Genomic DNA, 16,057 nt, shown 5'->3' on the forward strand with positions numbered 1-16,057 from the left:
ACAGTACAATAGAATTATTTGACATAGAACACCATATGTCAGAACTCAGAAGCAAATTTTAATTTGACAAAATAGCAAAAAATACATTAATGGGACGACAGTTCTACGTTTAAACAGACATTTAAGTGTCTGAGAGATGTATGTTTGATATCTGAAGAAAAGCTATGTATGCTAAACTTTGCCAAGTAAAATGAATACCATATATTATTATTATTATCTGTCGAAGAAGTTGAGAGATGAAAATAATCAGCCAAGAAAAAACTGCCTATGAACTTGAATTTTTTTCATCTCTGAAGAAGAAGGCAGATTTTAGCCTCCGAAACGTTAGGTTTTGTATAATTTCTTAGCTATTTTTTTGAAAGGCAAAATTATTAAATATGACAAATTATTGATGAATAGAACACTTTTATTGTGAAAAATACTTTCGAATTCACGCAGTAACTTCAACACGTGTACAAATTCTCCGTGATACTTTTCATATATTTCAGATTGTGGAAGATGTAAATACTCAAAAAAGGTCGATGAAAATTGATTTATATCAAATACTGGAGAAACGGTGAATGTTTTTTTTCGCGAAGGAGAAAAAGAAAAAAGCAAATGAAAAAACTCAGGGTGGTAGCATTGCCTCGAGCAAGACCACTGCGCCTCTGGACGAAGCTTCTGTTCACTATTGTCATGAGGACCTTGGCCAAATGCGCTCGGAAGCAATGGTAATAGAAATTAGAGACAGAAAGTGAAGAAGAAATGTGCTTAGTTTTAGGTTATTGTTGTCGGTTTTAAAATGTTTTCGGGACTGAAGTATATTATTATAATCCTAATCACAAAGGTTTAAGTTAATTAGTTTTTTAAATAACTATCTGATTTGTCTAATTTTCAGCATACTAATGGAATAAATCATTTGTTTTCCTGAAATAGGGTTAGGTATTTTTTTTATCTAATGGAGCCCAAACAAGTAGATTTTTCTGTTATTAAACAGAAAATAATCAAAACTGAGTAAGTAAATCAGTTAATTTAGTGTTTCAACGGTATTTTAATTTTTTGTTTCTAGTGAAATACTTAAGATGTACTCGGAAAGTAATAAAAAACTTAAAAAAACACAGCAAGCCTACAAGGACTTGAAATCCAAATACGACGAGGTTAACAGCGGTTTCAGCCGTCTCGAGTTAGAGAATGGTAGGTGTACCTTCAATCTACAACAAATTACTTCCAAGCACGACAAACTTGAATTGGAATGCAAACAGACATTACAGCAAAAGGTTTTGTTGGAGCAAAAATACAGTAGGCACATTGTAGAGTGTCAATCGACGATATTAGAATTACAGGATGAACTGAGAATGATGAAAGAACTGAGCGAGGGGGCTGAGAAACTATCTTCGCCCCCTAGGAAGAAAGTTTCTCCTGAAAATGATGATTCTTCAAAAAAAATCAACGAAATGGAAGAACATATAAAATATCTCAAGGAGAGTGAAGCAACAGCAAAGAAAAAACTAGAGTTGGAAAGAAAAGAGTTTGCCGAAGGCATGAATAAAATCAAAGATGAGCATTCCAAAGTGATACAGTTGTCACAAGGGGAAAAACTACAACTGAGTAATGACCTAAATAAAATGAAGTTACAGGTGAGCTATGCAATTTATACTATAAGATTTGTGTCTGAGAGGAAAGAACTTTCCTTAAAATACTATACTGAACTCTGAAAGCATAATAAGAAAACAGTCATATTGATATGTCAGTGTTGAAATTAAAAAAAAATTTGTAATTCTCACAGGTCATGTGTGAAAAAGTTCTTAAAATTAAAAATGGGAGTAGAGTTTCAACTAATCAGGGTTTCTGTGATTCATGTAGCATCTGAGCATTCATAGAGTACTTCAAAAAATCACTTCTTGTGTAATAAGTATAACATTTTGTACCAACTATTTGTACATTTTCGCCAAACGGGAAGAACCTCTTCCTAATGAACAAAAGACTATCTGAATAATTCCTTGAATGTAAAAAACCAATTCCATGTTTGCAAACCTTCGTTTGACAGAAGGACATTTGGAAAAAAAAGTTTGAAACTCAATTTTCTAGAAGGCTTGAAAATCAAAAGATTCAAGAATTCATAACATTCACTATTTTAATCTTGAAATTTATGATTAATTGATAGGTGAAGTCAACTTATTACCCGTCCAATTAAATGAGTTTGTAAAATTTCTTTCCTAGTGTTTAAATTGGTAATTAGTTTATACATGAACTCTGATAAAATTGATCATAACTAATTAGGTAGAAAGTCATTTAATTCAAATCATTAATAATATTAAGCACTCAGTAGTTAGAATTCATTTAGCTTGAAGAAGCTATTCTATTATGAAAAGTGAAAATATCAAAATGAAAAGTTACTTGACTATGAGACAATTATTCCTTGATGAATTTTCTAATGTAACCATGTTCGATTTCAGATTACCTCAAATCAAACCCATTACAATGAAAATCTTCATGCCAAAGATAAGGAAATAAGCAAATTAAACGCTGAAGTTTTGGCCTTGAGAGGGCTCAAGGAGCAACTGAAACATATCACGGAAGAAAACAAAAAACTCAATAATGATATATTGTGTCAGAGTCGGGAACGATGCACTGTACCTTCTAAAACTGCCCAAACTCAGACAACTGAAGATTTCAAGTCTGTTTTAGAGGAGAACTTCACCTTGAGAAGAGAAATCCAATTGTATAAAAGCCAAACCTCAAAGAGTGAATGGACTCAGACAGAGTCAGTGGATTCGGAAGACGAGTCTCTTATGGATATCCTAGAGGCAATGGCCGGGCCCCCTAGACTTCTGTCACCCATGAGGCATTCTCCTTATAGACAATCCGATGATGAAGCCGCATCATTAGTACAACAAAATGAAATACCGACCATCATTGTTACCCCTTGTACGCCTGTGATTAATAAAGAGCAGAAATTTGAAGAGTATCCTCAGGGTTGTGAAGAAGACAAGCAGGGATCATTTACACCTGAAGTTTATGAGACAAAAGCTGAAATCATTGATGGCCTTTCAGTAGAAAATATCTGTGATAATATTATACAAAGTGATGTAACTTCCTTGATCGCTTTAGAAATCAAAACTGCTGAAGAAGAGACCCAAAGCAATGATTGTCCTGCTGGGGTTGACAATGATATTCCAACAGACAAAAGTGAAGAAAAGAAAATCCTTGCTTGTGACCTTGACGAAAATCATCTGATGGATGATAGTAGTGAAGATCAACAAAACCAGGTAAACCAAAATGTGAATCAACCAAATATTGAAACTTTCAAAGAAGTTGAGCACCAACCTTTGAAAATTGATCCTGACATTATAGACTCCAAAGTACAAACGCCTGCTGAATCTGTGGAAAGTAACAGTCACAAATGGAAATCTAAAATACCTGGAAGGCGCAAGTATAGACATTGGCCTAATCTGAATGGTTATGTAAAACTACATCGAGGAAAACCACCCTTGAACAAAAAAGAACCAAGAAGAAAATTAGGGGCAAAGAAATACCACAGAAAAGATTGTGTGCTTAGGGCTTTACAGGTAAGGTTGATACTAATAATGGTTTAAGTAATTGTTTTTTTGATCGTAGTGATATTAGATATATCAAAAAATAGATTATACATTATACATAAAAACGAGGTCAATCAATCAATCAATATACCAAATCATCTAAAGGAACAATTAATAATAATTTTAATAATCATTTTTATTGGTCTCAAGAAACATAAGTTTGTAGATAGGTCAGTAGAAAAATACATTTAAAAATTTATATAAGGTCATACATTAAAATTGGTTAATGATAAAAAAATAGAAGGTATAACGCAATAGAAAAGCTAAATAATACATAAAAACAATGGCATTATACATTATAAATATATAAAGTATGTAAATAGATAATGATGAATTGTGCTATCAGTATAAATAAAACTACAGGTTTCTGTGGGTCATGAAGATATTTCTGTTTTTCTTGATGAATGTTTCGAATTCAAGTATACTATAGAAACAGTTATTGGATAGTATCTGTTTCAATTGTTTTTTGAATTGCGTCGAGGGTCTATTCCTAAACTCTGTGGGAAGAAGGTTGAAGAGCCGTATGTCGTCTCTTCAATCAATATACTTTATTCCAAGAAAAGATATTCTTATTTGGCCAAGCTTTCTATAATCTAAAGTCAGTACATAATTAAATTTGACAAATAGTATTCTATATACCACAGGTCCATAAATACAAACATTTTTACAACATAAATATTACTGGAGTTTTTTCCCCAACACCAAATCGTTATTTTTAACACCTCGACACGTGTTTCGATCACCAAGTGATCATCTTCAAAGAGGAAGATTAAAACTTAGGACTAGTGCGAGCTATTTATGCTATAAAGGTAACTCATACAAGTAAACCATCCAGGCATACCAACCTAAATTGATAGATAGATAGATAGATACATTTATTTCAACAGAGTATTTTATAATCATTCACAGGAGTGGCAGAAAATTTTTGTCTGAGAAATACGTCAAAAGGAAAATTGTAAAGATATCAAATATGTGTACATATAAATCTAAAAATGAAGCATTCAAAATGAATTGCTTCAAGTTTCAAACACGATTACAAACATATTAAAATGTGCGTCATATTGCACATGATTACTGAAAGTAGAGATAATTTCTATAAATATATAGCGCAATTTTGAATAAAATTTTGTTTCATAAATTTCCACAGGCCAGAAAATATTCATCAGTATTGTAGGGCTCCAGATTACATGAGAATTTTCTTACAAATTAATTTTACAATTTTGCCTCATCTATTATTTTACAAAAGATGTTTATATAAAACAATTTTCAGCTATATAAAAACTAATTTCACAATACTGCCTATCCAAATTTATTTTTTCCAATGTGTCCTTATGTAGTAATTAGTAAACCCAACATTATTTTATTTTATTTTAACAAGCTATATAGTATGCTCTTTGGTATAGGTCCGTCATCGTTATTCATAATATTATTGTGTTTACTTATTTCTACACTCTCATAGGCATCTAGTTGCCTGTTGTTGTTAACTTGTCTAACTAATCTTAATGAACTAAAGTCTATGGAATGGTTTTGTTGCAAAATATGATGGGCGACTGCTGATTTTTCAGGTCTTCCATATTTTAAGTGTGCTATGTGTTCCTTAAGCAATGAAGTGGGCACATTGAACTTGGGGCACTCCTTATTGACCTCATTGCAAAATTTCATGATGCACTATGCTGTTGAAGTCGAACACCACAGTGAACATAACTTTCATATTTGACCGTACTTGTTGAGACTTTTTGGTTCTTGGCGAGTAGAATGCCTCCAATGGGAGTTGAGCCTTAGTTTCGACGTCATATCCTTTAACCCTTGTTTCGTCAACTATCAAAACAAAAAATATTTAGTTTTGATTCAGAACAAGCTTTAATGAAAGAAGTCAAAACATTAAAACTAAAGTTAATTTTTTGATTGAAATAATGATAATGAATATCAAATAAATGTTTTTTTATTTTTCGTTTAAGAAATATTTAATGGATAAACATGACTGATGTTTCTGTCATTGTTGTTTTCATGTGAGTTCTACTTCTTAAAAATATGGCAGATTAATTCGTTGAAACTCAGTATTCGGTATAAATACTAAATAGTTAGGGGTTCTTCGTGCCTCAAATAAGGTTATAATAATTGACGAATGGAAAATATTTCTTGAAAATATATCTGTTAGTTTAGGGTCAAAGTATATGCACTTTGGAAACCAATTTGAAAATTTTACTCTTTCTCTTCATAATTTACAACTCTGCGGAATTCCCTAAAAGCTTTTTGACTCTGAAGCCTTAGTATATCATCATTACCTCCAGTACTATTCTGTACTTGATTTCAAATTTGAAATAAAAATGACAAGAAAACGATGTGTCCACTTCAATTATAGAAATTTATATAAAGGATGTCCCAAAACATAGGCAAGATTTCATTTGAATAAAAAAAAAGGAATAAGTATGTTAATAGGGTTATGAAGCACTTTGGACAAATGATCTCCACAGCTTTACTGCTATATATTTTTCCTTTTAATTGAATAGAACTGGCCTATACTTGATGAAAATCCATATTAAAACTAATTAATACAGTTTATTGTATGATTTTCACTATAAAAGGGTTTTACAAAAACCACGACACGTGTTTCACTATACAATAATTTATTGAATAGTTGCTGTTCAATGTTTGTATTTCATCTTTCTTTTATCAATGTTGATACTGAAAAGTAATTTGGGAATGCAAATTTTCTCTTGTAGGTGTTGAAACGCTCTAAAATCAACTTCACGATCTCAAACGAGTCCACCGTACCGCTGCAATGGAGAGACTACAATTTTTTGAACAGGTTTGAGAATGGGGAACGAGTTGGCAGTCCGAAGCAGAATGTAAACCATTCAATTCGAAAGCTGAGTTGCCCTTCGAAGATCTGCAGGAGCGCCTGCATGTCCTTGGATGGCAGTTCCTGCCCAGCAAAGCTATTGGGCTTCTTTGACGTGAAGCAGGAATCCGTCACCCCGCTCGGCGGAGAACCTTTGGATAAGAAACCTGGCACTCCGCTGCGATGGTTGAATAACTTACCGATTAGCGAAATAACCTCGGAGAATGTTCTTGATAGGCTCGCAGAACTTGTGAGCGAGAAGCTGAAGAATGACAAAAATTTAAAAAGGAAACGAACCACTTGCTTGCCCCAAGACTCCGAATTCTGCTCTGAAACAGAGACGGAGCTAGAGCGGTTGATCGAAGAGCCCAGTTGTGACGTGCTCGAGAGGAACAAGATGCTCCTGAAGAAGGCCAAGTATGATCGCAGCAGGGAAAAGACTTCCCAAAATAGTTTGGAAGGAAATGATGCAAAAAGTAATATCGAAACTCCTGTATTCACTGATAGATATCTGAAAAATCAGCACTTGAAAGCAGAAACTGTTTATCCTAACGTGATGAGCCCAATGAACCCAAAACAGAAGAGTCCTATGGCACATTCCGGCGCCAAATCTGTCGTTAGATCACCCTTTAATGAATCTTTTCCACAAGAAGATCCAACCACAGTTACTTCTGATGTTTCTGAGGAAATTAGTGATATCGAAGACAGTACAGATTTTTGCAAATTCTCCCCCGTTCCAATTCTCCTGAGCCCCATAAAATCCAGCCCTAAAAGTAGTCCAAAAACCGATGCTTTCACGATATCCCCTCGGAACAAGGAAATCAATTTCAAGAGTTCAGATGAATCTAAACTTTCAAATACTTGCAAGCTAAAACATTCGTCCGACCTACTTTCTACAGTAAGGAAGATAGATAAATTGAATGAACCTCTTTTCACAGGCCTCAGTAGCACTCTAGACATTGGGATTGAAGCAAAGGAAGAGAGCTCAGAAGCAAATTGTAAACTGAAAACTGGTGCCCCAGCTGTAGGAGTCTCTAATTCGACACCTTTCAATGTTTCAAAGCAAAGGGACTTGGAAAAAATGGGGTGTTCTAGTATAGTTGGTTTATTTGCTGATAAAAATACCAAGAACGAGACTTCTAGTCTAATTTTGCAACCACAGAGTCCAGTAATGTATTCAGATTCAATATTTTCTTCACATACCAAACCATTCAGAGAGATAATTCCAGGAAAAAGCCCTGATCCGGATAATACATTTTCAACTACTTCAAACTGTTCGAGATCTTTTGAACTTCTGGATTCTTTGAAATTACTTCAAAACTTGGATGAAATTAATCAACAAATACCTTGTAAAAATATTCGTAGGAGTATTTCCGAAGAAAACTCCTCGCTTCCCAGCTGTTGCGATCCAAAAGAAAATATCTCTAACAAATCATCAGAACTTGAAGAATTAGAACCTGTTTGCGCTGCAAATGAAATGGAGAAATCCAAAATAGATGATTTGAAACAATCTCCACTCAGCTCAGATGACTCTGATCCATCAACGAGTTTTCATTGCATGGAAACTCAAGAACTAGATAGAGAAACAAACTATATGAACTTCACTCCGAGAATTCTACAAAAAATTGAAAATAATTCAGCCAATTCAAATGCCGTAAACAATTTGAATACAAGTTCTTGTATCAGCGAGTTTCTATCTAATGAGAAGGAGATGACCAAAGAAATTGATAGGTTTATGACCAGATTTCAGCTGAATCAGAGTTTGACTGAAACTCAGTCTTTTCAGCAAGAGAGGTCAAGTGACACAATTCTAACAGCAAGTGATATATTGAACATCATGTCGTATTCAGAAAATGCCCAAAAGTCCCAAGAACCATTAGACTTCAGTAATTCGAAAAATTTGGAAGAGTTAAATGTTACGACATTAAATGATGAGGAAGAACGGTTAAGTCGTCTTCAATCATCAGAAGAAAAATCCAGTTTCGGTTATGCCAGCTCTCCAAATAAAGACCTTTCGAGTTCACAGCAATTTAAAAAGGAAGTGTCAGATTGTTCTGTGTCGCTAGAAGAAAACTACCGGAATTCTATAAAACTTGAAGAAGAAATTCATAACTGGCCCGAGTCTCCAGAGAATATTCAACCAAGTCCCGTTAAATTCGAGGAAGAAGAAGAAGAAATTCATAACTGGCCTGGGTCTCTAGAGAATATTCAACCAAGTCCCGTTAAAATCGAGGAAGAAGAAGAAATTCATAACTGGCCTGAGTCTCCAGAGAATATTCAACCAAGTCCCGTTAAATTCGAGGAAGAAGAAGTTCTAAGTTGTCCTCAGTCCCCGGACGTTTGCCCAGCTCCACTGCTCTCTATTGCCACAAAAATTATACCTCTTGAAAGAGTCGACGACGTCGCAGTCAGGAAAAAGAAAACAAAGATGAATTTAAGGAGGTCAAGGCGGCTAAGCAAGGCCATAATTTCGTCCAGCTCTGAGCATGAATCTGAGAACGAAATTTGTGAAAGGCTGAGAGCAAGTGAAACAATTTCCAACGAACCCACAGAAGCAGCGGTCACAAGGATTCGGAGAAAATCTTTGTTGAAGGAAACCGTTCCTCCTGAAAAAGTAGTTCGTAAAAGGGGGAGGCCGAAGAAATATCTGCTCAAGCAACCGCCAGAGGAATTGGAATCTAAACAGAGTCGTATAGAAAGCGATCCTCCTGAAGACATTGACAAAGAGAAGACTGAAGTTCCTGATGTCAATGAAGGAAACGGAATCAATAGCGAATCTACCCAACTATCGCCGATGGAAACTAAGAAGGTAGTTAAAAAGAAACAAAAAATGAGTAAGCTCAAAGCAAATGTAATGAGACAGATGAAACAGAAACAACAAATGTACCAGTCTGACAAACCTGCAGCTAATTTTGACTGCAGGCTGGAGACCCATGTTAAAAAAAATGATGCAATAGAAGCAAGTGTAGGAAATGAGAATGAAACAGTTCCTGCAGAACCTAGCAATAGTCAAAACAAAGTCAGTAGCGGTATATTGAAGAAAATCAATATTGTTCAAAATATTCTCATACAAGCAGGACACGGTGCTCCCTCTGTGGACTTACAAGGAAGATATATTGGCGATTCAAATCCACAACAAAAATCATCTGAAACCATTAAGGAAAAACCGCCAAAGAAGTGTGCGAGATCAGAAAGTTGCGATATTTTATCCCAAATAATGTGCGACATGGACAAGGGTAGGCCAAAATGTGTCCCGAAACCTATCGCCCCAAAGAAAAATCTACCTCAAGATTTGGTAGACAAGCAGTGGAGGAAAGGTATTCTGGACGTTGCCGAGATAATGTACAATAGGGAAGCGAATTGGGGTGAAACCTATGGTTTGCAGTACTGCAACGATAAGAACAATGTTGGTATTTTGAAACGAGGAATGACCCTGCCAAGTAAGTATTTTGTTTGTTTCTACTCTTATCGAGCTTCATTTTTATAGTTGAATTTTTTTCACATCACTTTTTTTATGATACTGGATCTTTAATCTTTCTAACCACAGTTACACGACATCTCAAAATATAGTTTTTAATAACTGGTGTTACTATTGCATGTTTGAACACCATTCTCATGGAATGTTCTGGGACCACCCAAGTAGAGTTGGAATTATTTGCTGCACAGCGGAAGATGCTGCAATAAACCAGTTTGCACAAAATTTCCTCCTTCATTGTACTGCCATTAAATTTGTACGCACAATAATGCCCTTTTTTATCTATTCCTCCAAAGGAAAAAGGTATTCAGTACTCTGAAATGAAAAATAAAAAATGTGCTGGCTATGACGAACTCAGCAAAGTTTTCTGTAAAATTTTTGAAGTATACAATTGTCTGGAAAGTCTTCTGAATTCTTCTTTTTCATGTAGTGGCTTGAGCTACTGGGGCTATCAGGCCAAAAGGTTCACTGCTTTTTCAAGAGACAAGTGGGGTTACACTAAAGTGAATCTGGGCAACACAGTCCATTCCCACTTGGAAGAAAATGGAAAACCAGTCTGTAACAAGAATATCAATTTGAAAAACTAGACAATATTCACTCATTACTTAAATACCAAAGAAATTAGATTGCACAGAGTTTCACTTTTATTAAACTGGACTTTTTTGATATTCCACCTTTTAGAGCTCAAGTTTCACATTTTACTCCAGCTACACCTTTTCACCCTTTTTTTTTTCAACAGAAAATGAACCACCTTTACTTTCTAGTAAGAATTCGAGTGTTGCTGAAGAAATTGATGGAAACTACCAATGAAAATGAAATTCCTCATCATGTCATAGCAGAGTTCAAGAAGATGAAGATCGAAATTATTGTGGAGTAAGTTTAATGACAATTTTTTTTATACATTTCTATTATATCATATTGCTTGTAGCATTATTATACATGAAGTTTCGAAAGACTTCTGCGAAAAGCCCGACACCAAACACTTTCCAGCTCCTCTGATGACCAAGACACAAAGAATGTTTTTGGCGCTGATGCTGAAACTGGAACAAGAAAATGTGGAAAATTTGACCAACAGATTTTTATTCAAGACAAAATTTCACGTCTTCAAGACTGGTTGTGGGTTGAAAGCGACAATTCCTCTGACGAGGTTATTCTTGGGAGTGTGTCGAATCCGAGGAGATATTCAGGCGATGAGAATGTTTTGCTGTGAGGCTTTTTTTTACATTGGGGATAAGGCAGTGCCTTTACTTTTTGCTGTACTGACCTCGTGGAGTGAAGTTATTCCCATGGAGGCCGATGCCAATTGTGAGTTTCTCGTTTACGTAAATATTTTTTCTTTATTCATGGTATCCCTTTCTGAACACATTTTCAAATTCGAAAAAACTAAGTGACAAATCGAAAACAAAATTCAATAGTAAAATTTTTTGTAGATTTGTGTAAGGGTTTAATAATTTTTTTGTTACTATTTCCAAAGGAGCTCATGCTCCATTTCCAAGGAGCTACATTTCCCTTTTCTTGTTAGTATTATACGAGGGTGATCTGAAAAGTTTACGACCTAACAAAGATACACCCAGGGGCACCCATTACGTGGAAAGCTGTTTCATGCCTGAATGTTGATTTAATATGTAAACACGTTCTTTTGACATGTTCATAATCTCTGCTATCTCTCTCACTTTAATTCGGCGGTCGTCTGGCACTATTTAGTGAACTTTACGATGTCCAAAATGGCTGAAACTTTGGTGAGTAACTGTCAACACATAAACAACGAGATTCACTAGCTTTTATTTACTTCATGCTATCTTCATGTTGAAGTCGGAAACTTTTCACACCACCCCCGTATCTAAAATATACATATCTACAGAAAAACATTTTTACTTTAATTCAGGGTTTGAAAAGCGCTATAATGTCATAAGTGTCACATTTTTATACTGTGTTTGCAGAAAAAAACACACCTCGTAAATTTTTATAGACACTATTATAACACTCTTCAACAAATTGGTACAAATCTGGATTCTAATTAGAACGTGCCAGAAATTCCAAGAATTTCAATTGTGACTCATTCTGGATTTTCAGCTTTGACAAAACATTTCATCCTTTTCTAGTTCAGTTCCAACAAATAAAATCAGGCATTCTCAAACCGGAATATTTATAAAATAAATAAGAAAAAATCAATTGAAATCTAATAAATAAAAATGGATGTTTGTTGGTTGGTAAATGATAAACTTCTACATCGCTCAACCGTTCATGATGAAACTTGACATGTATAAGTAATTTTTCAGAGAGAAGGTTTTTAGGCTATCAATTTTTCTGTAACTCGCCACTAGATGGCGCTGTAGAACAATTTGTTGAAAGCACTGTTCTATAACGCTGCGCACGCATATGTTCGTTGAGTCTGATTCTGTCAAAACCTTGGAACAGTAGCGATACAGCAACATAGTACTAATAATTAGTACTACAACTACCAAATTCTACACGGGCGAAGCCGCGGGCAACAACTAGTATTGAATAATTTTCATAACTTTATGATAAACTAGATGAATTTTATTATTTCATGTTTTCAATTGTCAGATTTGAAATTCTACATTATTTTTGTCTGTTGTCAGGTGAGAATTAACTGACAGAGGGAATAAATATTTTCAATGTTATTCATTTCAACTAGCAATCGTCAAAGATGTTCTATCCTGCAATGGAGATTTTTTTTTCCAGATTATCCCATGGCCAAAGTTTTAGTACAGCTTGTCCATTTGAAGACTTGCAATAAACCAGGTTACAACTTGTTACCTCTCAGGTGCCTCCTGCATCAGTTTTATGGGTATCCCAAAGAGAGATCCAACTGCGATACTTTTTTCGAGGAGGTTTGTCAGGAATATTTACGTAAGTTTTTTTTATTAAAAAAATTAATAGTGTGGATGTATTGAAGACACGAGCAATGATTTCAACAACTAAATTCAAATATTATGCTGTTGATATCGACCTAAACATCAAGAATGAAGAAATTCAAATTGTGTCAAATGTCAAGTATCTGTGTTTTATGACGAACAACTTTTAGAGCCTCAATTCATATTTCGTTATATTCATGAAAAAAAATCACAAAAAAAATTAATTTTTTCACTCAAATACCTCGATAATAATCAACTGAAACCAAAATAACAGTTTATAATTCCATGATCCAGCCGCATTTTGATTTTGCCTTCAGTTTTGTATTTTTTCAATCTTGGTTAATTGAATGGTTCTAAGAACGAATCGGCTCACTCCAATAACGACTTTTGGATGGTTTTCTGTAAAAAAAGTTTCATAATATTCAATAAAAATATTTGGGGTAAATTTTCGTTATGTGGACACCCGGCGATTTTGAAAAAATTTTTGAGTGTACTTACGTATTTTGATGCGTAGATTACGAATCCGAAAGGAAAAAGCGACGCTCTCCCTTATTTAAAAAGTTATGGCCCTTCAAAGTTCAGAAAAGGGCAACTTTTCAGCCTTCTTTTTCACTAAATAAACTATATAAAAACACAAGCATTTATTCACTAGATCACCTTTACACCTTATTCCTCCTTCTTCAACACTTTTCACTTCAATAATCAACATTTTTCTTATAAAAAACTTATTTAAAAACGAATGCTTCTCCTGGTGACATTATTCTATTTTTAGGTTAGTTACTAGTGACATTTCAGAAAAAAGCGGTTGGTATTTGCCGTCGCCTACTATTTCAAATTCGTAATACACCACCAAAAACCAATTTACGATCTAAGGAATGAAGGTAAAAAAACATTTGAATTACTTCAGGAATATGGACTGCATCAGTCGTACCAACCATATCATTAACCTTAAAAACGTAAAATACAGTGATATGTAACCAAAAAGCAGCTCCGTACATTTTTTAACATTTTTATAAGAAAAATGTTGATTATTGAAGTGAAAAGTGTTAAAGAAGGACGAATAAGGTGTAAAGGTGACCTAGTGAATAAATGCTTGTGTTTTTATATAGTTTATTTAGTGAAAAAGAAGGCTGAAAAGTTGCCCTTTTCTGAACTTTGAAGGGCCATAACTTTTTAAATAAGGGAGAGCGTCGCTTTTTCCTTTCGGATTCGTAATCTACGCATCAAAATACGTAAGTACACTCAAAAATTTTTTCAAAATCGCCGGGTGTCCACATAACGAAAATTTACCCCCTACTCTCGACTGGCTCTTGGTCAGGGATCCTCAAGTTATCAAGGTATCATCTGCTATAATAAAGCACTCCAGTTATTTGGAAACACATGTAATTTCACTGAATTCCAAAGTGCTTTACTTGATTACCTTACCAAAAATGCATTTTATAGTACTGAAGAATTTCTTCAACTCTAGCTATTATTGTATAGTTACTTTATTTTACTTGTACAAATAATAAAAAAAAAACAAAAAAAAAGATTTCACAATTTTAACTAATTTAAGCTACTTGCATATATTATCTGTCACTGTTCTTGCATCTTTTTATTATGTCTACTTAACTTCTAATAACATGTATATATACACTAACTATAGATAAGCACAATTGCTTTATGTTCGGTTCTGACTAGTCTGATAAAGTTTTATACTGTATGTACCACATGTATAAAATCTTTTAATGATGAATAAATTTCTATTCTATTCTATTCTATTCATTGCAATGTCTCCATCGCAAAATCTTTTAAAAAACAACTGAAAGAATTTATCAATAATGAATAAATTTCGTAATCTGAGCAACTCTTACAAAATTACAATCTCGAGTGATATTGTTTAATTTTTACTGAGATGTGTATTTCATCTGTACATTAATAAACACAAAATATGTTGAATCTTTTTTTTTAGTTTTAAGAAAATTATCGTTTTTACATTCTATGTATATTAGGGTTCCTTTCGTAATTCTAATAAATATGTATGTATCTCATTTCTCATTCATCACAAAAAAAAATCTGCTGGACTTTCATCAATTCTCATTATTTTTATTTTTTAGGAAATCCATCGCCAGCATCCGACTTTGCGATTCGTCTGTATTGTCGCAATAAAGACACGAAGTGGGTATATAAAAAAATCAATGAGTTCTTCAAACCACTAATTTATAAAATTCCCACAGAAAATGTGAATTTTAAGGCAACAGCGATTTTGTTACTGGGAAAAATTTGCCGTCAATTTCGGCCCAAAGAAGAGCACGACGAAGCTTGTCTGGCAGAAATGAACCGGTTTTTTGCAGGTTTGATGGAAGGTGGGCACTTTTCTATCTTTTGTCTTTACAAACATTTTATATTTCACTCGTCTAATGATATTTCAGATGATCTGCCGGAGCTGGTTAAACAGAGCGTTCATCTGAGCCTCAATCGACTTCCCCAAAAGAGAATCAAAATCCCACCGACGGAGAAGAAATGCGCTAATGATCCCCCGAACAATCAAACAACCGGTAATGGAAAAGGGAAAGCGATGCAGCGAAACAAAAATCAGAACCGTTTCATCAACCAGGCCCGGAAAACAGTGAAACGAAAACGTCGCTTTAAAAAATCAAACAAATAGTCCAACATTGGATGGGTAGTAGAAGAGAATCGAAATTAGACTGTACCAACAAATATTGTATTATATTTAATAATTAATTTGAAGGAGGTCATGTTCCATTGTATTTTCTTTGGATTGTCAACAGTCATTTGAGTGTTTCTCAACAACAATCCCAAAAAACAACAAAACAAGAAAATCAATTGTTACGGTGTACATAATATTTATTTTTCATACAAATTATTCATTTTCAGTTTGTAAATATTGAATTAAACTGTGATTCGGTCAAGACTATAAATTCCATAGTATATTTTAAAAAACCTTTATTGTCCCAACAGGTGCAATTCCTACTTGCAGACAGCTTATATTACTGTCAAAATAGTAATAATAATAGAGAAATTATTGAATAGCTCCAAATTAACGTAGGAGGTCTGTTCAAAAAATAAGATGAATTTTAATTTTTCTCAATGAATATTTATTTATTCATCAATTTCCATTTTGTCCCCTCCAAAGTAGTTCTCCTTAGGGGACTACTTTGAATCCTCGAAGCAGTTTTGTTATACACTTTTTGGAATGTCTTTCAGGTCTCTCAGCGATTCAGCGAATTTACCAACAAAAAAATCCCTAATGAAATATATGTAGCCTGCGAAATTTGAACAT

The 16,057-nt window shown here is 34.1% G+C and overlaps 1 protein-coding gene across 4 annotated transcripts; it reads left to right on the plus strand.

Annotated features, from left to right (window-relative positions):
• The first annotated feature begins 23 nt into the window (after positions 1 to 23).
• On the plus strand, positions 24 to 15,695 carry LOC111503063 (uncharacterized). 4 transcript variants are annotated; one of them, XR_012466869.1, is made up of 12 exons: positions 24 to 328; positions 489 to 826; positions 878 to 993; positions 1,049 to 1,616; positions 2,436 to 3,548; positions 6,302 to 9,860; positions 10,660 to 10,768; positions 10,824 to 11,200; positions 12,602 to 12,769; positions 14,871 to 14,931; positions 14,991 to 15,119; positions 15,186 to 15,325. XR_012466869.1 is itself a non-coding variant. In XM_074180534.1 (12 exons), the coding sequence occupies exons 3-12, from the start codon at positions 938 to 940 to the stop codon at positions 15,419 to 15,421; spliced, it is 6,366 nt and encodes a 2,121-aa protein (XP_074036635.1). In that variant the 5' UTR covers positions 24 to 328; positions 489 to 826; positions 878 to 937; the 3' UTR covers positions 15,422 to 15,695. The 4 variants fall into 4 exon arrangements, 2 of the variants coding, with proteins under 2 accessions (XP_074036635.1, XP_074036627.1); XM_074180534.1 differs by having other exon boundaries at positions 6,302 to 8,609; positions 8,679 to 9,860; positions 14,871 to 15,119; positions 15,186 to 15,695; XM_074180526.1 differs by having other exon boundaries at positions 14,871 to 15,119; positions 15,186 to 15,695.
• Positions 15,696 to 16,057: the final 362 nt, after the last annotated feature.

This window comes from Leptinotarsa decemlineata, unplaced genomic scaffold (genome assembly GCF_025532065.1).
Source record: "Leptinotarsa decemlineata unplaced genomic scaffold, Ldec_3_MD MMD2_P_RNA_scaffold_2, whole genome shotgun sequence".
In the NCBI taxonomy this organism is placed as follows: Eukaryota; Metazoa; Arthropoda; class Insecta; order Coleoptera; family Chrysomelidae; genus Leptinotarsa; species Leptinotarsa decemlineata.